Source organism: Schistosoma mansoni, chromosome 5 (assembly GCF_000237925.1).
Source record: "Schistosoma mansoni strain Puerto Rico chromosome 5, complete genome".
Classification (NCBI taxonomy): Eukaryota; Metazoa; Platyhelminthes; class Trematoda; order Strigeidida; family Schistosomatidae; genus Schistosoma; species Schistosoma mansoni.
The window spans coordinates 5,467,024-5,490,557 of NC_031499.1; the positions used below are offsets into that span (position 1 = coordinate 5,467,024).

The following is a 23,534-nucleotide window of genomic DNA, read 5'->3' on the forward strand; positions in this document are numbered from 1 at the left end:
AATTCATCTATTAAACCATTTACATTATAAGCAATATAAACTTAATATTGTCCAAATTATGTATAAAAAATGTAAACAAATTAGAGAGAGATAAAGCAAATTTAGCGACATCATTAGACAAGAAAAACAAAATAAATGATTTTTTTTCTTCAGCTGATTGTTTAAGCCCTAGTAAATAAATTGCCATATACATAAAAGATAACTAGGTTTAAACAATATGGATGGTTAAAGAAGAAACGGTTAAAAAATAATACAGAAACTGGACATATGAAATACATAGTATGTTTGAGATCGGACTTTCAAATAATAAAATACAATTTCAAATGTCATCAGGGTTTTTTTTTGTTTTGAAAATATTGGGAAACATAAATTTTATAATCTACACGATATACTGACTGTGAATAGATAACCAATCGATAGCTAAGTGTAGTATATCAGAAGGGGTTTTTCTGGAGATTTCAATATTTTCATAGTTGAAATCATGAGTCAATTGAAGCTAGATAATCATGAAAAACCTGTAAGCACTGGATGGTCGTTTCGTCTTATTATGTGACTCCACAGCAGTGCGTATCCACGATCCCGCCTAGCGAGATTTCAACCCAGGACCTACTAGTCTCACGCCGGAGCAATTAATCGATAGACTACTGAGCTGGTCGGCATCCAACGGTGTTAATATCTAACTTCAACTAATCCACGAAGTTTGATCAACCGTTCACCAATTGTCTTCAGTGAGTTGATATCTCAACAACAGACGTGGTTGAACTCCACTGGTCACTGCTTCACACTAGAACTCCAGGAAATATCTCTTGAAATCAGTCACTAGTGAGTATATGATTATAGATCAGAGAATTATAGATCAAGAGATATTTTCTGGAGTTCTAGTGAGAAGCAGTGACCAGTAGAGTTCAATCACATCTGTTGTTGAAACATCAACTTACTGAAAACAATTGGCGAATGGATAGTGTAGTATTTACCAGCTGTGATAAAAAAATATAAACTAACCAGGAATTAAATCAAGAAACTATAGGTATCTCCAAGAGCGCCTGACGTTCAGATCTACGAGAACATGTCAAACGGTTGAGTTCTAACCTTTTGTTAAATATTGTAAAACCATGCTTCAATATAATTGGTGAGTAACTAACTTACTTTCGATATAGTTACGTTTTACAGATCATGGTTTCTTAATAGAACTGCTGGAATCACCCTTTGAAATTAGGCACTGGTATGAGTATGATTATTATCACTATACAAAGTTTGTGAAGGTTGAAATGTAAAACGTTACATGCTGACTCAGTCGCCTATTGGCTAAGTGTTCGTTAAAATACCTAAAACTTCTAGGTTCAATTTCCGGTATGTGAGTTTGTGGGTACTGTCAGAGATTTTAACGCTAAGGCAAAATATCTGTCCAGTACTTCATGATTCTCAGACAATGTCCAGTCACAGTCAATATTTGTTTTAAACTACAAAATTTACCAATCTATACAAAGATTTCATACTAATAGACAAGTATTCAAAACAATAAACTAATCTACTCAGTTAAATAATCTTATCTTACGATACACAAATAATCATTATTCATGAATACAAGCTACAAACTGATACAAAGATGATAGATGTATGGTTTCAGTGGATAAGAACCTTATTAATATACTAATGTACTCATATCTACTTGAAATTGATAATATGAGATTAAGCAGTATCAGATTGTGCGTCAGATAAACTAAATGTTATACAAAATGCTGATTGTTATACTAGATCCCGTTCAATTGTAGTAACCATAGAAGTTTAATTGTTAGATCTCGATTTGGTAACAAAGATTTACAGCAAAGAAAAGAATGTTCTGATAGTGTTTAGCTCTTTGAGCAGAACAAATTAAATTGCACATTTCCCTATACTTCAAGCTAATAATGTCAATCACGGTATAACTACTGTCAGTGGTAAATCATGTTTAAAAGAATTTGTGTTTTGTGGGCTAGATGAGTTATTCGTGAAGTTTTCACCATCATTTATAGAAAGTATCATCAACGAAGATTCCATAATCAACGGAGTTATTAGAATATTTTTATAGAATATACTTACTTACGTACAACTGTTACCCCGCATGGAGGAGCATAGGACGCTCACCAATATTTTCCATCCAACTTTGTATAAAATATACTTAAGATTTTAAAATGTAAAACGCTGATAACCGTAAGAAGATCAGGGAATTCTTAGAAACCTTTCAGTCAGGTCACTCATCAATTGATATATCATAAACCCATAGAATTTTTTATTACTTGTTGGTGTGGGGGCTTTTGAATAATCCCGAGTGAATTCATAATATTACTAGGAGACCTAGACTGAGCGAATTCTTAGTTAACGGGATATTATTTGTCGGAGTCATATTTAAAGGAATTAACCTCTACAGATACACATATTGAACAAGACCCGATTCATTAGCTAGTTAGAAAACAAAAGGGATAACTGTAAGATCATGGTATTCGATCAAGATGAGATACAATCATAAGAAGTATGAAGAGAATGATAGAACAATAACTAACAACTAATCAGATTAAATGTCGATTGAGACAACCAGTTGTTGTGTTATCTATGAAAATTAGTAAAAGTTACATAATTTATATATACGTTAGTTTAAAGGACCTATGTACATACACAAATCATTGTAATCATCTGATAACTATATAAATTTCATGAGAACAAAAAAAACGAAGTTAGTTGTATTGATATGATAATAATTCACTGTCCATTAACTTTTGAATTGACCATTTTGTTTAAAACATACCAGAACCCGTAGGCGAACTATTCAGTGGGACTATACATTAGGGCCGATCATTAAGCAACGCTAAAATGACTTTGGAATGTCCACCTACTTACCAGGGTAAAATGAGTATTATAGATTAGTGTGAGGAATTAGAATTAGGATTTACAGTTGAATTAGATTTATAGTTTCTGTCACAAACTTTAATGCCAAAATGATATTTAACCATGTGAGTGAATGGATTTGGCGCCAAAATTCAAGACCTGCTATTTTAAATCTAATTAGTTCCTCTATGAATTAAACTATTCATATTAATATTAGACAGAAAATCCCACTACAGGATTTTAATAAATAATAATTTTAAAAATAGTGAACTTTCCCTTAAAATCAAAGATGGATAGTGGCTAGCAGTGGAATCCAGGATGTGCGTTTCGTCCCATTTGGGACTCGTCAGCTGAATGAACCTGCATCCTGACGAGTCTCAAACAGGATGAAACACGCGTCCAGGATTCCACTGCTAGCCACTATCCATCTTCGCTTATAATGCTTGTGAGGCAATCCGCACAGCATGCACATATGCCAATAAGAGACTGACCAGTTTCAGTCCTAAGCATCAAGGGGAATATTCAAACAAACAATAAAATAAAAATTCGAACATTCCTTAGTTTCCATTAAACTTTGATAAAATATTTCTAGTATTTAAAGAAGAACCATTAAATAGAATGGATCTATGTTATTCCACTTCAGTTGTTATTCTAACTTTCAGTATGGATTATTTGTGATAATTGTAACATTTCCATATTTGAATTCACGAGTTGATCTAGACTAGACCACAACTGAAAACTTGAAATTATGCGATGGCCAATTTGTCCTATTATGCGACTCCTTATTAGCAAACATTCTAACTGTATTATAGTTTAATTCTGTCAGTCGTTATCTTATAAGACATCATATTTGTTAGATTAAATCATAGATTTTGGAGACAAATATCGATATGTTCACTAAATGTCGTTGATATCTTCTGAAAGAGTTTGTAGTTCAGCATTGCCTATGTTGAAAATATCAATTCATCAGTTTTTGTTGACATATGTGCATCTTAAATCGACTGCATGAAATTTCTATTAAGTCATGTGTGTTTATTAAATGGTTACAAATATAACTCAAACCGGTTACACAAACCAATCTTTATACGAACTCAATAGTTTAGTGGATAATGCAATTTTTAGTTGCTGAAAATCTCTTCCTAGACACTGTGAAGTTACTCGGAAGATTGTCAAGATTATCAAGAACTCATACGACGGACTACAGTTCAGAGTCGTGCATAGAGGACAGCTGACAGATGCGTTTCCAGTAGGGACCGGAGTCAGACAATGCTGTTCACTCTCCCCCTTATTCATTCTTCTGATCACTGACTGGATCATAAAGACGTAAATAAATGTTTACTGGAAAGAACTGGAAAAAATTTCCGAGGGCAAGTTTGGATGCAGAATACTGGTGGGTGGCCTATGCTCCTCTACGAAGGGTAAAAGGCGTAAGCAAGTAAGTATAAACATTAAAACTGGGATGCCATTATGTTGACATGACTAGTTTCACATTTATATAAAACATGCTTTCTGAGATACATTAGTAGTCACTATGTACCATTTGTGAAATAAATACTGGAATGATGTAGTCTGGTGTGTGCTAGTGATGTTGACAGATGTAAGTAGGATGTATTATCAATTGAAAGTGAAATACTTGGAGGCAAAAGGTGAAGAAGATCGAAGGAAAGAGAATGCGGACAAAGAACGATTGATGTGAAATGAAAGAACAATGAAGTCAGAGTCAATTGATTGACATTATGCAAATGAATTATTTACTGTATGGCTCTCAAATTTAACTCCGCCTATAGCTCCTCCGGGGGCTACTGCCGGTCCCAAGCCCGGGTGAAAGGGGGAGGGTTGGGCATGGGGTTAGCGACCCCATCCCGTAGAAAACCAACTCGCTAAAAAAACGCTAACCAGAAAAAATTGTTTAAACTCTGCCCTGGTAATAGAAGAAATAATTATGACGTCTCATGATGAAAGTCATGAGGCCGATGCACCTTCTAACAACCAGAGCGACAATTTTTATAGGTACATGGAATATCCGGACAATGTGGAAGACCGGAAGAGTCTTCCAAATTGCCACAGAAATGAGAAAATACAACCTGAGGGTGCTTGGAATCTCAAATTTTACTAAGATGTTCTGTAATTTTGTATTCACATGAATTCGATTGTCCCCATTTGTGTTCTCATTCATTACAATAGAAAGACATCATTACATATATATACTTATTCGCTTTACACATTGTGATCGCTCTCTATATCAGGAATTGTTTAATAAAAGACCAATTATTTCAGTAAACAAAAAACTCCATTGAATTCATACCTTGTTTCTTCTATTGGATGTAATATATGCAACATATTAGGATGATGAAGTTGAGTTAATAATCGTACATCACGTTTTAATACACTAGTTACAATATCACGCCTTCGAGGTTTATGAAGTTTATCAGCAATTGATTTATCAAATAAAAATACGGAACATGGCTGGAATGAAAAAGGAAAAAAAAAGATTATCAAAATTATTTTCAATAAGTCAATTGTTCATACAAAGGAATAAAAAACAGCATGGTATCTAAATGTTAGGCATTCTTCAAAAGACAGGTGGATACTGAGTTTGATTCATGGTAATGTTAAGAATGCCTAGGACAGGAGTGGATGGAGAATATTGGTGTGCGGCCTATGCTTCTCCACGAGAGGCAACAGACGTAAGTAAGTAAGTGCTAAGAATGAACAATAAAAGAGAATTCTATACTATGATTAAATAGTTGGTCAGTAGTTTTTGATATCCAAGAATTGTTTAAATGATATCAGCGTGTAATGTAAGCTACATGATTTCATAATTTCCACATATCCCATGAACCAAATAGAATTATTCAATGTTTCATAAATACACGATGAGAACGTTCAACTTGAATGATTACACTTTCCTTATGGTGATGTAGAAAGGATGCATAAAACCATAACAATGTTTATATACCTATATTTTTATCAGCATAAATGTCGGATATTTTTCTCAAGTTAGAAAGCCATTGAAACCAGAAGAAATCGGACAGCTTTTTCAACTTAGTATGGAATTTCTCAACAGTGTGTACCAACGACCACGACAATAGATATTGAAACTAAGTTATCCGCTTAACGTCTACACCATTTAGAAGGGATTCAGCATTGTAATTTTAACATAAATCAATTCATATTATTGCATAGTCATTTTTTCGATTTCACCATCGGTTTATACTTTCCTCACCGGTAACGATTTCTCACTAAAACTCTGGAAATTTCCACTATAAGCTAGTCATCAGTAGGCAGATGATAACTACCAGTAAAGGATGGTAGAAACTGTCGAATTTATCAGCGATAAATCACGAGGTCGATGGTTTTATGTCCAGTTGCCGGTGAAGGGATTATAGATGTACAATGCTAAAGAATATTAAATGAAACAACTTGTAGATTTACAACATTTACTGCGGAATGGAGGCCTGCTTGATTATCTGGACTATCTATTCCTGTCATCTGTCTAAATATTTTAATAAATTATCTAATTCTGTTTGTTTTAATACATCAATATAGATATTAATCTCATAAGCTTTTCAGGTGAGTTTCTGCAAAGTATAAAACCTTTCGTTGTGAAAGTTATATAAGGCCCAATCAGAGATATCGTGGTTGCTGAAAATATGCAGCGAAAAGAATGTACATTATTTGAATGTCGATTGACTGGACTGCTAACTTCTGACTGGAAATCATTCAATATTTATCATCAATATTAATCAAGAAATATGAAACAGAAACGTGCTGAAATACTGAAATACAAGTATATTGTACCAGTTATATAATATTGAAATCTATGGTTCAAGATTTGTGGGGTAGTAATTCCAACTACCTATACTCTTTACATAGTGTACAGGATATTGAATCAGTTAGACTAGTGACCAAACGTACAACTTAATCGATAGAACTGAATCAAAACCAAAATGTAGACCAAAATGGCATTTTTCTCTATTTGGTGAATAATAAATATCTAAGTTCTAAAAGAAGGATGATGATGCCGATTTAGCTACCACACACAGTTTCAATTACATCATAATTTTAGATAAACTTAGCCGAAAAGTATACACTAGCACGAAACTTGTGTGGAGGTTTTCCTTGCGACGACATGGATAGGCCATAATTAGAGGGCCTTACCCTTGTGAGCTCGTGAAGGGGAGTCATCAAATCTATTATCAGCCCCATTCTTCCACACTTGGTACACAGTGAACATTATGTTAAAACAAACAAAGCTTTCTCTGTTTTGTATCAATTTACAGACAATCAACATAAATGAGCTAGATTACGGCCTCTCTACGTAGCTGACGCCATCTGAATCATTTGCAGGAAACCTAACTTATGTATCCAGAAGAGATATATCCAGCTTTTATGTTTACCTTGGTCCACCCCTAGATTATCATTCTATTTATATTATTATTACATTGATTATAACTTATGGCTTTACAAATAACACAATTTTAAAGTACTTATTTCTTAGCGCATGATTTGGACAGAAATATTAGAAAAAAAATTCCAAAGCAAATAGAAGCTCATGAGAAACAACAGAATTTCAATGTATATAAACTTGAAACAGGAATATCAGAAGGGGTTTTTGTGGATATTATAGTAATTTTGATAGTTGAGATCATGAATCAATTGAAGCTCAATTACGTGAATTAGTTGGACGTAGATATTACCACTGTTGGATGCCGGCCAGCTCAGTGGTCTAGAGGTTAAGCGTTTGCGTGCGACCGATAGGTCACGGGTTCGGATTTCGCGAGGCGAGATCTTGGATTCTCACTGCCACTGAGAAGTCCCACAATAGGACGTCCATTGCTTCCAGGTTTTCCATGGTGATCTAGCTTCAGTTGACTATTAAAATTTGTACAGGAATATTCAAGGTTTTTCTCACTTTTCTCATTTGATCAGGTTTGTTGAGAATGGACTGTTTTTGTCTAAAACATACCTAACAGCTTTTATCAAACCACTTCAGTGACATAAATTTTTTTTTTCATTTTTATGCGGTTAATGACAGACAAACGTAAATGAAATTGATTTCTTTTTTGACTAAAATTTTCAACCGTCATAACATTAATTGAACTGGCACAAATGGGAAAGAAAAGGAGAATTTTACCAAACCCTCTTTAATTTGATGATAAATTGCCTTGAATAAGATTAAATTTCAGTATATCTATATTTAATTCACCCATCATATGTTTTCTTTTTTTAGTTAAATAACAGCTTCAATTTTCAACTCATGAAGATCTAGTGAGAAACCGTGATCAATGTACTCCAATCAATGTCCAATCTGAGATATATATCCAACTCAGTCACTGGATACATTATTGCACAAAGTCATGGATTGATTGAAGTTAGACATTAACATTGTTTAATACTGACTTAGTGATCTGAAGTTTAAGAAATCGTCAGTGAGACCGGAGATTCTGGATTCGAGTGTCATGTGTCGAACTATGGGAGCACATTGATGACGTGTCCCATACTAGAATGAAATGGTCGTGTAATGCTTTCAGGTTTTCATATTTGGTCTAGCTTAGATCGACTGGTGATTGAAGAACAAATGGAACTCAAAACAACTATCAACCAATATCAAAGTCACAATCTTCAATACGAATGTCAAGACAGTTGCACTGCATGAAGCTGAAATTCGCAGAACTATCACAACCACTATCACAACAGAAATTTACAAGTATTTATAAACAATTGTCCGTGCAAGATGCTACACCGCAGCTGACATAAACTGTTAAAAAACATTGTAGGATTAGTGAAATAAATGGGCTGAATACTGTGAAACTAGAAAAAAAAGGTTTTTATCTTTCATATAGCTAAAAATATACTAACAGAAACCAAATACAGATTATACTTAACTTCATGAGTGAAAAAAAACATAACGAATTCGATGTATATCAGTCTACATAGTTGTCATTATTTCTAAAAAAAGTCAACTTTATCCCAACCATGAATGAAACGAAACATTCATTTTCATTGGATTATGCTTCATCTAACTGTTTTACGGTTGAAAAACAGACTTTTTTTATCAACAAGGGGATTTGTGTAAATGGTAGTATTTTCATAATTGAAATCTTGAGTCGATCTAAGCTAGATCTGAAAGCATTACACGATCATTTCGTTCTGATATGGGATACGTCATTAGTGTGCACTCATGGTTCAACACATGACACTCGATTCCAGAATCTTTGGTCTCAATTGTGAACTCTTAATACCCAGATCACTGAGTCAGTATTCAACAATGTTTATGTCTAACTTGAAACAATCCATGATTTTGTGGAATAATGTATTCAGTGACTGAGGTGGATATCTATCTCAAACATTTTTTGCAGTACATTGATCACGATTTCTCACTAGAACTTCATGATTTACAACTTGAAACTAGTCTCAGTGGTCCAGAGCCTAAGTGTTCGCACACGAGACCGAAGGTCCTGAGCTCTAACTACGTGTCTGAGTTCATGAATATGCATTGCCGAAGATTTCAATACTCAAACGAAACGGTCATTCAATACTTCCAAGTTTTCATTGATAGTCTAGCTTATATCAACTAATTTTTTTAACAATTCCTAATCGAAAAGTTTAAATACCATAATAAAAAAAAGAAATAAAATACGGTAGTATGTAATTTCAATAACTTTTCAGTTCGTAATTAAATAAAAAAGAAACTAGTTTTCAAGCGTACACAATGTATGGTGCTGACAATTACGCTACCGTTATATAGTGAACTGAATAGAACTGTATAACTATGAGGCTTCTAGATGTTTTGTAGAACATGCCATTCTGATGATACATATAAGGATTTCGATTATCTCTAGAAGTTAAGCGATCGCGCGCAAGACTGAGGATCATGGATTCAAGTGTTCTGTGAGGGATTGTGAATTCACAGTGTTGAGGAGTCCCATACTAGAACGAAACGACCATCTAATGCTTCCAGGTTTTCAATGGTGGTCTAACTTACATCGACTCATAAATTCAATTATTAAAATATGATATATAATGATAGTATAATTTGATGTAATTACTACTAATTACAATCGTATGTAATTTTTATATATTTACTACCAAATATATCCTGTTCATATGTAATATCTAAGATGATATCATACGTGTATTTAATCTATCTACTTTAGTAATATAGAAGTTGTATTATAGATTCTCATATATGATATAAATAGGATAGAGGAAGACTGTATGTTTATATCAAATGTATTTCGAAACAGAGATGTATTTTAGTTGGTTTTTAGAATGAAATTAAATAAAGATTCAGAGTTATACCATTTAATGATTATGGTAATCTGGATTATTTAGTTTTGATGATTGACTCAGATAACTGTAATGGTTACAATGAATGTTGAATAAATATCAGACAAAACTTTCTAAAATTTCTAGTGAAACTATAATTTATAGATCTTAGAACGACGCTAAAGTGACCATGAGAATGTCTAGTTGCTAACTACAACTAAACGACGGTTATAAGTAATAGTTGAGATTATGAGTCGATTGAAGCTAGACCAGCAAGGAAAGCCTGGAAGCACTGGACGGCCCATTCGTCCTATTATGAGACTGCTCAGCAGTGCGCATCCACTATCCCGCCTCGCGAGATTCAAATCCAAGTCTATCGAACCAGTGGTCTATCAGTTAAGTGCTAGCGCGCGAGATCGGTAGGTCCTGAGTTCGAATCTCAAGAGGCGGGTTCGTGGATGCTCACTTCTGAGGAGTCCCATGCTACGATGAAACGGCCGTCCAGTGCTTCCAGGTATTCTATGGTGGTCTAGCTTCAATTGACTCATGATTTCAACCATAAAAATACTGAAATCTACACAAATTCCTTTCTGGTTTCAAGTCAGGTTGAAGAATTAAGATTATGATTAACAGTTGATGGTTAAAGTAAGGAATTAGATTTAGAATTTTCAGTACGAAATGACATTAGCTAGAATGTCAAAACGCTATTTAACCAAATGGATGAATGAGTCTCGTGCGAAAATCCTAGACCTGTTATCTTATGTATAATTGGTTCGTCCATAAATTACAGTCTCGACAAGTTTCTATTATTAAATTATCTTTTTATCCTCAAAGTAATAACAACAATTACCATGAACATTATACATTTTGTTTAAATACGTTTCATATAGACTATGATAGACAATACATGGATCCAATGGATAATTATAAACTTAAGTAAATTTCATTATGATAGATCTAGCTGAGTAATCATTTGTCCGAAGTCGGCATAGTTGAGCATTATCTACTTGAAAAAATTGAGTCTATTTATTCAGTGTCCTAAATGAATGGATAATTTATCAGCAGAATGCCAGTCGATCCATACAGCTAAAATAAAACACAAGTAATTGACCACTGGGTAGTGATCAATTTCATAATTATCCAGTCATCTAGTATACATCGATCTCTATTTACAAATTCAAAGTGTAACCATACTATTTTAAGTAACTCTATATTGTTTCATTTAGTTGAAATCATTAGTCAATTGAAGCTAGATAACCATGAAAAACCTGGAAGCACTAAAAGGACGTTTTGTTCTATCACGGAACTCCTCAGCAGAAAGCATCCATGATCCCGCCTCGCGAGATTCGAACCCAGGAGCTATCACTCTTGCGCCAGAGCACTTAACCGATAGACCACTGAGCTGGTCGGCATCTAACGGTGTTAATGTCTAACCTTAACCAATCCACGAAATTGCGCGACCAACTTCCATTGTACTGAGGTAGATAACTGTCTCTACCTGACATGGATTAGCTCCACTGGTCACGAATTTTCACTAGAACTCCAGAAATTACCTCATGGAGCAAGTCACTAATGAGCATATTATTATTACCAGAAAGGGGTTTCGTGGAGATTTTAGTAATTTTATATAGTTGAGATCATGTGTCAATTGAAGCTAAGGAGTCCCACAATAGGACGAAACGGCTGTCCAGTGCTTCCAGGTTTTCCATGGTGGTCTAGCTTCAAGTGACTCATGATCTCAACTATATAAAATTACTAAAATCTCCATTAAACCCCCTTCTGATAATTCTATATCGCATGTATCATGTTAAGATGTCAATCAGTTTGATGTCGTTATCAAGAAGTCTTATAAACACAATCTGTGTACAAATTAGCACTTGACTTCCAGATTGTCTACGATCTTGAAAGATCTTTTCTAGAATTAAAATGATTCATTATTCAGCTACAAAATCTGAGATGTTACTGAAAAATTACTTGAACTAATATCCACATCATAAATTTGATCAACATCAAAGAAATAACAATCATTTTGGAAATAACTCAATTCTACAATTATTCAACCTTCCCTCCCTTCCACCCCCTATGAATTCATTAGTTCATCGTAATCTATGATGAAATTATGACGAAAAATAATAAGCAAAAAAATAATAATAAAAAAACAATTTACCAAGTTACCAAGTTAAGATAATTGTATCTTTCCCATGAAACTGTTACCCCCCCTCGCAAAAAAAATCCCGATTGTTGTAACAAATTTTTTTTTCATTTTAATATTTTACACCTGAATGAAGTTCAATACTTTTAGTGAATATGTGTCATACAATCAGTATTATAATCACTGAGCTGTGAATACAAGTTAAAATTGATCATCTCCCTGTTGTTTTGTTGATGCCTATCATTTTTGTTCTACGGAAATAAATAGACCCCCTCAAAAAAGGGGAAACATGCTTATTGTAGACTTAATAAATAAAAAAAATTTTTATAATTTTTATTGAATGTTCGCTTGAATAGAAAAAAAAGTTTGTATTCTTAACTGTCAAATGGTATCTATAAGTTTATATTATTATTGACTGAATCATGATTAATGATAGCCATTAAATATATATAACTGTACTAGATATTGGAAGCAAAGGTGGATAGTTGCGTAGCAGTGGAATCCAGGACGTGCATTTCGTCCTATTTGGGACTCGTCAGCTAGATGTAACTGCATCTCAGAATTGATGTTCATTCACGGACTCCAACTCAGTACCTTTCGTTTCAAACGCCGTCGCGTTATCGAGGTAATAAGCACAGTATACACATATGCCAACTAGAGACTGATCAGCTAAACATCAATGGGAAGATTCAAACAAACAATACTAAGTGAATTCGTACTAGATATTGTTTACTTGAATCTTTTCATTGAGTGAACACCAACTCTGAGATGCAGGTATATACAGTTGACGAGTCTCAAATAGAATGAAACATGTGTCATGGATTTTACTACCAGTTGCCAGCCATCTTTGATTATAATGCTTGAGAATGAAGGCCATATTGAGGTAATGCGTTAGTAGACCAATAACAGACTGATCAATTGCAGTCTTAAATAGCAGTGGAAAGATTCAAATAAACAATACTAAGTGATCGAAAAGGATTTTATGGAGATTTCAGTATTTTTATAGTTGAATTCACGAGTTAATTGAAGTTAGACCACCATGGAAATTGTAAACCTGGAAGCACTGGATGGCTGTTTCGTCGTAGTGTGGGACTGCACAGCAGTGCGTAGATAATAACACCGTTGGATGCAGGTTGAGTGGTCTAGGGGTTAAGCGTTCGAGCGCGAGACCGATCGGTCCTGGGCTCGAATGCCACCGGCGGGATTGTTGATGCGCCCTCCTGGGAGGGCGCATCAAGTGGCCATCATGTGCTTCTAGGCTTTCGATGGTTGTTTAGCTTCAATTGACTAATGAATTCAACTATTATAATGAGCTTAGTTAAAGCAATACATTATTTTGTAGGATTTGTAGGATATTTGTCTAAAATCATTCCATGAGAAATTTAAACCTTAAAGCTTATACAAAAAGTCCTGTAAACATGATGTGCAATGATGAGTTCAAAAAATAACCTATCAAATCAGTTCACCTTTATTCTACTTGCATAGTTTGCTTAATCTGAAAGAAAACAAAATTTACTATAAACAAACTAGCTATAACTGTCCTAAAGAGGAGAACATTGATAGTTTTGTATAAGCCATATAGCTTACCTCTTCAGGTCTCTTGCTCTGGCTAGTTAGTTATTGATTAATAATTTCCTAATATTCAGATTAATTCCTCATTACCTTTTTGTAAACACTGCACAGTTTTTATGAAGTTCAAATATATATCATTAACTTGAACATAAATAAAATATGTAACATATTTTCAAGTTGAGATGGGTGATGGCTAGCAGTGGAATTCAAGACGAACGTTTCGTTCTATTTGGGACTTGTCAGCCGTATGCATCTGCACCCAAAAGTTAGTGTACACTCCGGAACTCGAACCCAGTACCACTTGCTTTCAAAGCCTATCGAGTTATCCACGTAGATACTGTCCACAGTTAGCCACAAGCTTATGCAATCGGGTAAAATTCGATTCAAATCTTCCAATTAACGTTTAGGAATACAATCGATCTGTTTCTTCCCGGTATATGTGCATCCAGTGAGGATTGCCTAGATATGGTCATAAAGTCGCAAGTACTTGAAGCAGAAATGGACGGTGTCTTGGTGTGGAATCGAGGATACATATTTCGACCATCCATTTTTGCTTATAATACTCATGACTTTATGACAATATAGGGGCAGACCTCGTAGGATGTACATAATCTAAAAAGAAACTGATCGATTGTAATTTTAAACATTAATGGGAAGATATAAACATTCAACACAGGTAATTATTCTTAAGTTGTTTTGCAGAGAATATATAAGATTAAATTTCTTCAATAAACAATCATTACACTATTGTAAGCAAAGATGGATAGTGGCTAGCAGTGGAATCCAGGACGCGTGTTCTGTCCAATTTGGGAATCGTCAGCTGGACGTTCTTGCAATTCAGAGTTGATGTTCACTGTGGGCCTCGAACCCAGTGCCTTTCGCTTCAAACACCATCGCATTATCCACTCAGCTACTGAGTCTTGGCCATTACACCATCTTTATAACACTGTTTTTATTTAGGCGGTCGCTTCAAGATACAGAGAATAATTATTCCTTTCACTAATTCTTTCAATAATCATCCATAGTAAACGTGAGGTCTAAATTACAATAAAATAATGCCCAATAATAATTTGTATTTTTATTTCTCTCCTATAGAATACCACCTCAAATATTCGCACTTATATGCAAGTTATTCGACTATCTCCTAACCTCAGTAAATGACTTCAAATATATAGTTGCACATCGGCTTGATATTGAGGCTTTTCTGGAGCTACCTTACGTTGATTTAACTTCACTATAGAAATATGTTCCATTCTGAGGATTTCCGTGTGGCATGAAACCAAACTGAAGTAGAATTTCCTGTCGACTACATTCAACAATCTAACACATGTTTCTATAGTTTCGATTACTAGGAAATTGTTCCCAATGATAACTCTGGGCTTCCTACATCTTGATGAATCACTGCTACATACTGCAGATATTACTAAATCAACATCATAGTGTTCATGTAAAGTTTGTATAGCTCTGGATATTCCTCAGAATTCTCCTCCTAAGATTATAAATTTGATAAGACATGAGTTCTAGGCAACATTCATCACCTTCATTCATTTGTATCAAACGTAGATTTATTCTTATCTAAATAGGTTAAAGAAAATCTGTCAAGTAAATGTGTCATTTCTAATCCCCTTAATTATGTTGATATGATCAATTTTTAACCTTAAATCATATTTAATCTAAATACACATCAGAGGGTCATTACTTCAATCCACTTAGCACACACACTACACACTAGTGTCATTTCCTACATACAATACAAATTATACACATGATCTATTGAAACAGTTTATCTTAACAAATTACAAGTCAAATGAGCTCACATATTAATCTTTGATCTCAGGCAACTTCGAACGTTATCTTTTTAAAGAAATTATTTGACGAAAGCAATTACATTAGGCAAACAATTTCCAAATACAAAAATAATGGGCATTTAAACAACGCGGCAAAACTAAATAGGGTCAATTCAGTTCAAATAATCAAATTTAATGAAAGAAACGGTTTACAATCACTTGAACTATATTAACTGGTCGAACAAATGGTATACACATTGATCGTTTATTTTCATTACGTCTAAACCGATAACCATAACTTTTAAGTACCTGTTGAATACGTTACTGTTATTTGGCTTGATTGGCTCGATGGTCAACGTATAGATCATTTGAAGCGAAAGTATATTTGTTTAAGTCTCAATATAATCATCTACTCCCAGAGTCAATTGAATACAGCTGGTAAGTACTCCGTTTCGACATCAAAGTAACTTGCATCATAGTGGATAATAAATTACTAGTTACACTCTTTCTTTTATCAGTGTCTTTTATTAACACATGGTTTTTGTGGACACTATAGAATTTTCATAGTTTTAATCACAAAATAAACCTGGCTGATTGGTTTGAAGGTTAAACGTTGGTGCCTGATATTTAAAGTCCTGCTTTTCATTGCCTATTGTGAATACTCACTTATGAGGACTTTTTTTTACTAAGACGAAGTAGGTGCCTAGTAATATTATGTAATCTATCAACTCTAATCCACTCATTTACTAAATAATGCTACTAATGCTAATTAATACTAATTAAGACACTGATGAAAAATCCCTAAATAAGACGAAACAGTCGCCCATAGCTTCCATGTTTTCACTAGTGGTCTGACATTGGTGGGTTCATGATCTAGATTGGAATATTACTCACCTTATTCAGATCATCATTATATCACTCTTCATCACTAATCAACAGTGTGTATCGACGACCCTACCATGAAACATTAAACCCAGAATTTTCAGTCTTGAGAGCAGACACATAGTTTCTAAACCATCAGGGTTGGATCTCATGGAATTTTTATCTAACTTCAATTAGTTTACGATATTATTCAACCCTCGTTAACTGTCTGAAGTGAATAACCTACCGATATCAGACATGGTTGAACACCACTGATCAAACTTCTCTTCAGAACTCCAGGAGTTGTATCTTGGAGTTAATCATGAGTCAGAATATCAGAATATCAGAATAAGGGGATTTGTGGGGGTTGTGGAGCTTCCATAATCTTGAGTTCAACTCCCAGGTTCAAGGTCGTAGGCGCGCTTTAATGAGGAGTTCCATACTCGGACGAATTGGACATCCCGTGGTACCAGTATTTTAACGATGGTCTAATTAAGATCAGCTCATGATTTAAAATATGAAAATTCTACAGTTTACACAGATCCCTCTACACTAAAATTACGGTAATAATTTTTGAATATGTGAATCAAGTCAGTGACTTCATAGTTACGGCGTTCATTATGAAAATACAAGCTGATTTGTTCTCTCCGGCAGGGGTACATCTATCATTAGAGTGTTCAGCACTAAGAAAAATCAGTTATCCAGTTCTTTCGAATTATCAGTGCCAATTTGGTTGCTGTTATTTTATGAAGATTATTAACACTTATGTATCGTAAAAGTCAAAATCCCATAGCCAAATAAAATAAGAATTACTGATTTATACGTAATTTGTTTTCTACCTATTTTTCACTTTCAATTTTTGTGGTCTGTATTTGTCACACACCGATCTCAACTGAAATATCATTCCAAATCAGGGAGCATAGTTTCGTCTTAGTGTCGAAATCTTCATCAGTGCTCACTCACAACCCTTTTAAAGATCGAATCAAGGAGCATTAAGTCATACTGCAACCTTTTAAACATTAAAACATTTAGGTAGACATCCACTGGTCCGTTTTCAATTTTTTACTCCAATTGCAACATAGTTCAATGATCATCCAATACCATTGATAACAAGTGTTTAACTCCCGACAGGTATGTTTTTTGTTTATTTATTTAGACAACATTGTTTATTTCACACTTAATACTTATGACCTATATTTCTATAACATGTGTATACTACTGAAAACTTATTATTTAATAACCGAAGATAAGCAGTGAGTTTTTGATCGATTTATTGATTTATAGGTAAAGATGGATGGTAGCTTGTAGAAGAATCCACTTAGCTACTAAGTCCTGATAACCACTTGTATGTGCGGTGGAGTGCGGTTTAAACTCACTTGATATTGTATTTTGGGAAGATCCAAGAAAATATCCACTATCCATCTTCGCTTTAAATGCTTGTGGATTAAAGTGATATCGAGGCAATCCGAACAGAATGTAAATATACCAATAAGAAACCGATCAGTTTCAGTCCTAAAGATGAATGGGAAGATTCTAGCAAACAATATCAAGTGGATTTATCGATCTGCTTATTCAAACTGCATCAACATAAAAGGTATAGTGATAAGTAGAAATTTCATGCAAGTTGTGATACTGAAATGAAAAATTGAGCTTATTTAGTTCCAGTTTCAGTTTGGAAAAGATAGGAGGCTAAATGGCTTGTGTTAGTCTTGGCAATGATGGTCTCAAAGTTGACCGAACTTCCTCTTGAAAGGATTCCCTCAATGTTTTCAATACTGAAGTCCATGATCGTTTTCATTCAATGTACGATTGTTGCATATCAGTGGGTTATTTTTCGCCAAAGACTTAATTTAAAGCCAATAAAATCTGTTCACAGATGTCTGTTCTGGTCATATCAATAAAATACATTTCAAAATACTAAATGAAGCACGGAATACATTGGATATCTCAGAATCAATTATACGAAGACAGCAAAAGTAGCAGCAGCCATTGCATCAGTAGGCCTCAACATTCACAAAGGAAAAAGCAATATTCTCAAATGCAACACGGAGAACACCAACCCAATCACACTTGATGGCGAAACTCTGGAAGAGGTGGAAACATTCACGTACCTGAGAAGCATCATTGATAAACAAGGAGGATCGGATGCAGATGTAAAAGCAAGGATTGGCAAAGGAAGGGCAGCATTCCTACATTTGAAGAACATATGGAAGTTAAAACCAAGGTCAACTAACTTCAAAGTAAGAATCTTCAATACGAACGTCAACACAGTTAGTCATATTGTATGGAGCTGAAATGTTGAAAACTACTACATCCATCGTCAAGAAAACACTAGTATCTATAAACAGTTTTTTACGCAAAATACTTAATATTCACTAGTCGGGTACTATCATCTACAGCGTTTTATGGGAGAGGACAAACTAGCTTCCAGCCGAAGAGGAATTTAGGAAAAGACGTTGGAAGTGTATAGGACATACATTAAGGAAATCACCAAACTGTATCACGAGGCAATCGCTAACTTGGAATCGTGAAGGGAAGAGGAAAAGAGGAAGGCCAGAAAACACATTACGCTGGGAAAGAGAAGCAGTTAGGAAAAGGATGAATAACAACTGGATAGGATTGCCCAGGACAGAGTTGGATGGAGAATGCTGGTGTGCGGCCTATGCTCCTCCACGAAGGGTAACAGGTGAGTAAGTAAGTAAAATATCAATTGAAAACATAAGTATGGTCACAATATGAGTTTGAAATGAATTTTCTATTGATTAGTACATTTAAATATCCAACATTCATCTAATAGATGAACAGAGAAATGGTAACATGTGTTAAATCCAACATAAAGTAAAAAAACAATCTCGGATAACCTCACCCTTAATCTAAACAAAAGTGAAATTCAATTGATCTATTTGGTATGCTAATAATATATAACCATGGATCTGTAATTGAATCTGTATATAAGAAAATGAAGATTATCAGAACTATGTAATATATTACCGCAATACATATCGATCAATTTGATCTAACATATCCTTGTTAAGAACATTTATATATAAGTATAAAAGGTCAATCACACTAGAAAATGGAGGGTTAGAGGAGACAAGGATAGTAAAGAAAATAATGATGTGAAAACAATTTGGAACTTCATCACTCGTGTCAATATGCTACGATCCTGCCTGGCGAGTTTTGAGATTTTTTGGTATTTCATAGTGGTCTAGCTTCAACTGATTCATGATCTCAACTATTAAAATGTACTATAACATCCACAAAAACGCATCCTGATATTAAGTGTAGAGAATATTCTCTTGTTCATATATTGTTGTATAAAGATGGTAATCGTGATGGGATCATGGATGCACACTCGTGAGAAGCCCTATAATAGAAAGAAACGGCCGTCCAGTGCTTCCAGGTTTTCCATGGTGGTGTAGCTTCAATTTATTAATGACCCCAACCATCAAAAATTAAAATGTTATAATCAATAGATTTAGATTAAATAGGTACTAATCATTAATAATCATCTAGCTGTATTACTCATATCAACATACTTACTTATGCCTGTTACCCCTCGTGGAGTAGCATAGGTCACCCACAAATAAATATATAATCCAATTTAATTATATACTTTTTTATCCATTATAATATTCACCATTTGAATAATTATAAATAATTTTTAAAAATTCCATTTAAAATCTAGTCAATATATACAGTTCTACTGTATGGGGAGGAAACCTGTAGAACAACAAAGGCCACCATCTAAAAGATACAAGTATTTACTAACAATTATCTACGCAAGATACTTCGGATCCGTTAGCCAGACACTATCAGCAACAAGCTACTGTGGGTGCGAACAAATCATACTCCAGTGGAGAGAGAAACTAGGAAGAAGCACTGGAAGAGGATAGGACACACATTGAGGAAATCACCAAACTGCATCACAAGACGAACCCTCACATGAAATATTAAAGGCCAAAGGAGAGGAGGAAGACCAAATAACACATTACGCCGAGAAATAGAGACAGACATAAGAAGAATGAACACTGGCTGGATAGAACTAGAAAGGAAAGCCCCGGACAGAGTGGGCTGGAGAATGTTGGTCGTCCTCCTATGCTCCATTGGGATTAAGAGGCGCAACTAAGTAAGTAAGTAAAAGGTCTCGGTAATGACAATGAAATAAACAATGATGAATAATACTTCTTATTAACAAAAACGAAACTAAAATTTAAAAAAGTTTTCCGATTTCTTGGAAATAATTTCTGTAGAATATAAGAAAAAAGTACCAAATAGTGTACAAAATAAGAATAGAAATTGTCTTGATTTCAGTGAACATGAAGAAGTAAACAAAGAAGACAAAATATGACTTCACGTTAATGTCATATAAATCAAATTCTTCCCCCTTTTTTTGTTTTTTCTTTTCATTTGCTAAACATTGGGTAACAACTTTAATCCTTATTCTAGAAACTGGTCAAATAATTTCTTTCAAATAAATGAGAAGAAATCAAGCAGTGACCAGTGGAGTTCAACCAGATCTATTGTGAAATAGTAACTCATTGAAGACAATGATGGACGGTTGCTCAATTTCATGGATCGGTTGAAGTTACATATTAATACCGTTGGATGCTAGCCAGCTCAGTGGTGTAGAGGTTAGAGTTTGAATCTCACCAGGCGGGATCGTGGATGCCCACTGCCAATGAGGAGTTCCACAATAAGACGAAAGGGCCGTCGATTGCTTAGAGGTTTTCCATGGTGGTCTAGCTTAAATTGATTGATGATACCAACTATGAAAATTAATATAATATCCACAAAAACCCCTCTGATAAAACTCAATTTCTTTTTAAATTGTGTTTAGAAAGGATATTTTCATTATGAGGATACATTACTTCATCACCAACGATTGAACTTATGGTAGTTTGGTCACTCTATAAGTATTTAACCCTTTTATCATTGAGTCTATATGGTTTACATTTATAAACTCAATATTAGTCAATAAATTCGTAGTAAGTATTTGAAAACATTATTTTCAAGATGATGATTTGTGGTGATTGTAATAATTTTAACAATGGAATTTATCAGTCGGACTACGCTAGATCACCATTGAAAACCTGGAACCACTGGATGACAATTTTGTTCTAGTATGAAACTTAACAGTGCATTACGCTCCCGCCCGCGAGACTCGAACCTGGGATCTTCAGTCTCACAAGCAAACACTGAATTACTATACCATTGAACCAACATCCAACAGTGTTAATGATCAACTTCAAACGATCCATGGTCTTGTTCAACCTATCACCCATTGTAAAGGTTAGATAACTGTCTCCCATCCGACACGGATTGTACTCCGCTGTTCATGAATTCAACTATTAAAACTAATAATTTTTTTTTTATTTACAAGTATATAAATTGAATTCATTATTATTATTATTATACTACTTACCAACTGATCTTGACGTCGTACAGCATCATATACTTTCCAAATTAATTCTGGTCCACAACTTGCTATTTGTTTATTAATAATAAAATATTTAGTAATTGGATTTGTTGGAAAATCTATGGAAATATTTTTATTATTTTTAATATTACTGATGTTATTAGTATAATTAGTAGTATAGTTAGTGTTAGTAATATGATTATTATTATTATTAGTAGTAGTAGTATTATTATTTACATGTGATGCATTCATTAAGATACAATGTGTAGATTGTAATTATGTTTAACAAGAATATTTAGGCAATTACCATTCAAGTATGAATGAACTATCTGAATAGAACCATTCAGACTACTCTCGCAACACACATCAACTGTTTATCAACAGTTACTTCTTAGAGTTGAGTTATACTATTATATTCATTAATGTTACACTACTTATAACGTCTCATCCTATATCCGTAATAGTAGTATATATATTTCCTAATAATATATATTAACCAATCAAATTTCAAATAGAATTAACCAATCAAATTTTGAGTCATAATTTTGTAACTACGACATGTTATAAAGAATTTTGGGATTTTTTTTATTTGTGAGGCAAGGTAACAAAAAAAACAAAAAAAAGTTGTTTTTTTCTTGAAAATAGTTTGTTATACAAAAGATTCAATCTTCAAAAGGAATCACTGTTGTAAAACCTTTTTTTTTCAAAGGAAAAAACTTGGGCAGAGAAATTAAACAAAATAATAATAATAATGAAAAAAATAGGATGCTCAACTTTATGAAACGAATACTTTCTAAAAAAGGGATTTATTTGTGACACAAATCTATAAATAGATTTAAATAATAATGGTGACAAAAATAAAACAGACAATGAAAATGAACAAAAAAGAAGCGGGAAAAAAAGAAAATTATTTTAAATGAAATGATAATAATTTTGATAGTTGAGATCATGAATCAATTGAAGGTAGACCGCCATGGAATACCAGGAAGGAATGCATGGGTGCTTCGTTCTATTATGGGACTCTTTAGTAGCAGTGTGTATTTACGATCCCGCCTCAAGAGGTTCGAACTCACTGTGAGATCCATTTTGAACGTTTTGTGTGAGAAAATCCCTCCATACATACGTTTATATCTTGTCCTTAATGGGTTTTTGTTAGTTGTACAATTTTGTTAGTGTTTTTGATGCCATTTGAGATTATCATGTTTCATTTCATAACAGTTTTAGTACTCACTCGCTTTCACTGAGTTTCTATGTTTCTTCCTGCACTGTATCTTTGTTGCTTTAGTTGATATTTAATCTTGGCGGCAGCCATATTGATTGTTCCCTTTTTGATTGTGTTCCTTGAGTTGACTGGGATCGAGCATTTTGGTTGTGAATTGAAGGACTTTCCTAGAATTGGAAACACTTTGTATTATAAGGCAACAAACTATTATCTTTTGAACGGATTTTTACTTGATCTATCCAGAAATGATAGAATAACACTTATTTTGTTGTACATTCTGTAATTTTCCTATTATTCTTATCCATTTGTCAATTTATTGTAATTTAGATCGATTATTATGGGAACAATTATTGGTTGAACAACTGAGTAGTAATATTTGTTTAGGTA

The 23,534-nt window shown here is 33.9% G+C and overlaps 1 protein-coding gene across 1 annotated transcript in view; it reads right to left on the reverse strand.

The window, feature by feature from the left end:
- The window catches only part of Smp_156890 (protein kinase), a gene marked incomplete at its 3' end in the record, with an annotated part of 98,669 nt that extends 76,320 nt beyond the window's left edge, over nt 1-22,349 (reverse strand). The window contains exons 1-2 of the mRNA XM_018797718.1: nt 21,932-22,349; nt 5,168-5,328 (exon numbers count right to left, since the gene is read on the reverse strand). Coding sequence (XP_018652732.1) covers nt 5,168-5,328; nt 21,932-22,177 — 407 coding nt within the window. The 5' untranslated portion in view covers nt 22,178-22,349. The remainder of the gene's footprint in view (nt 1-5,167; nt 5,329-21,931) is intronic.
- Between the last annotated feature and the right edge of the window lie 1,185 nt (nt 22,350-23,534).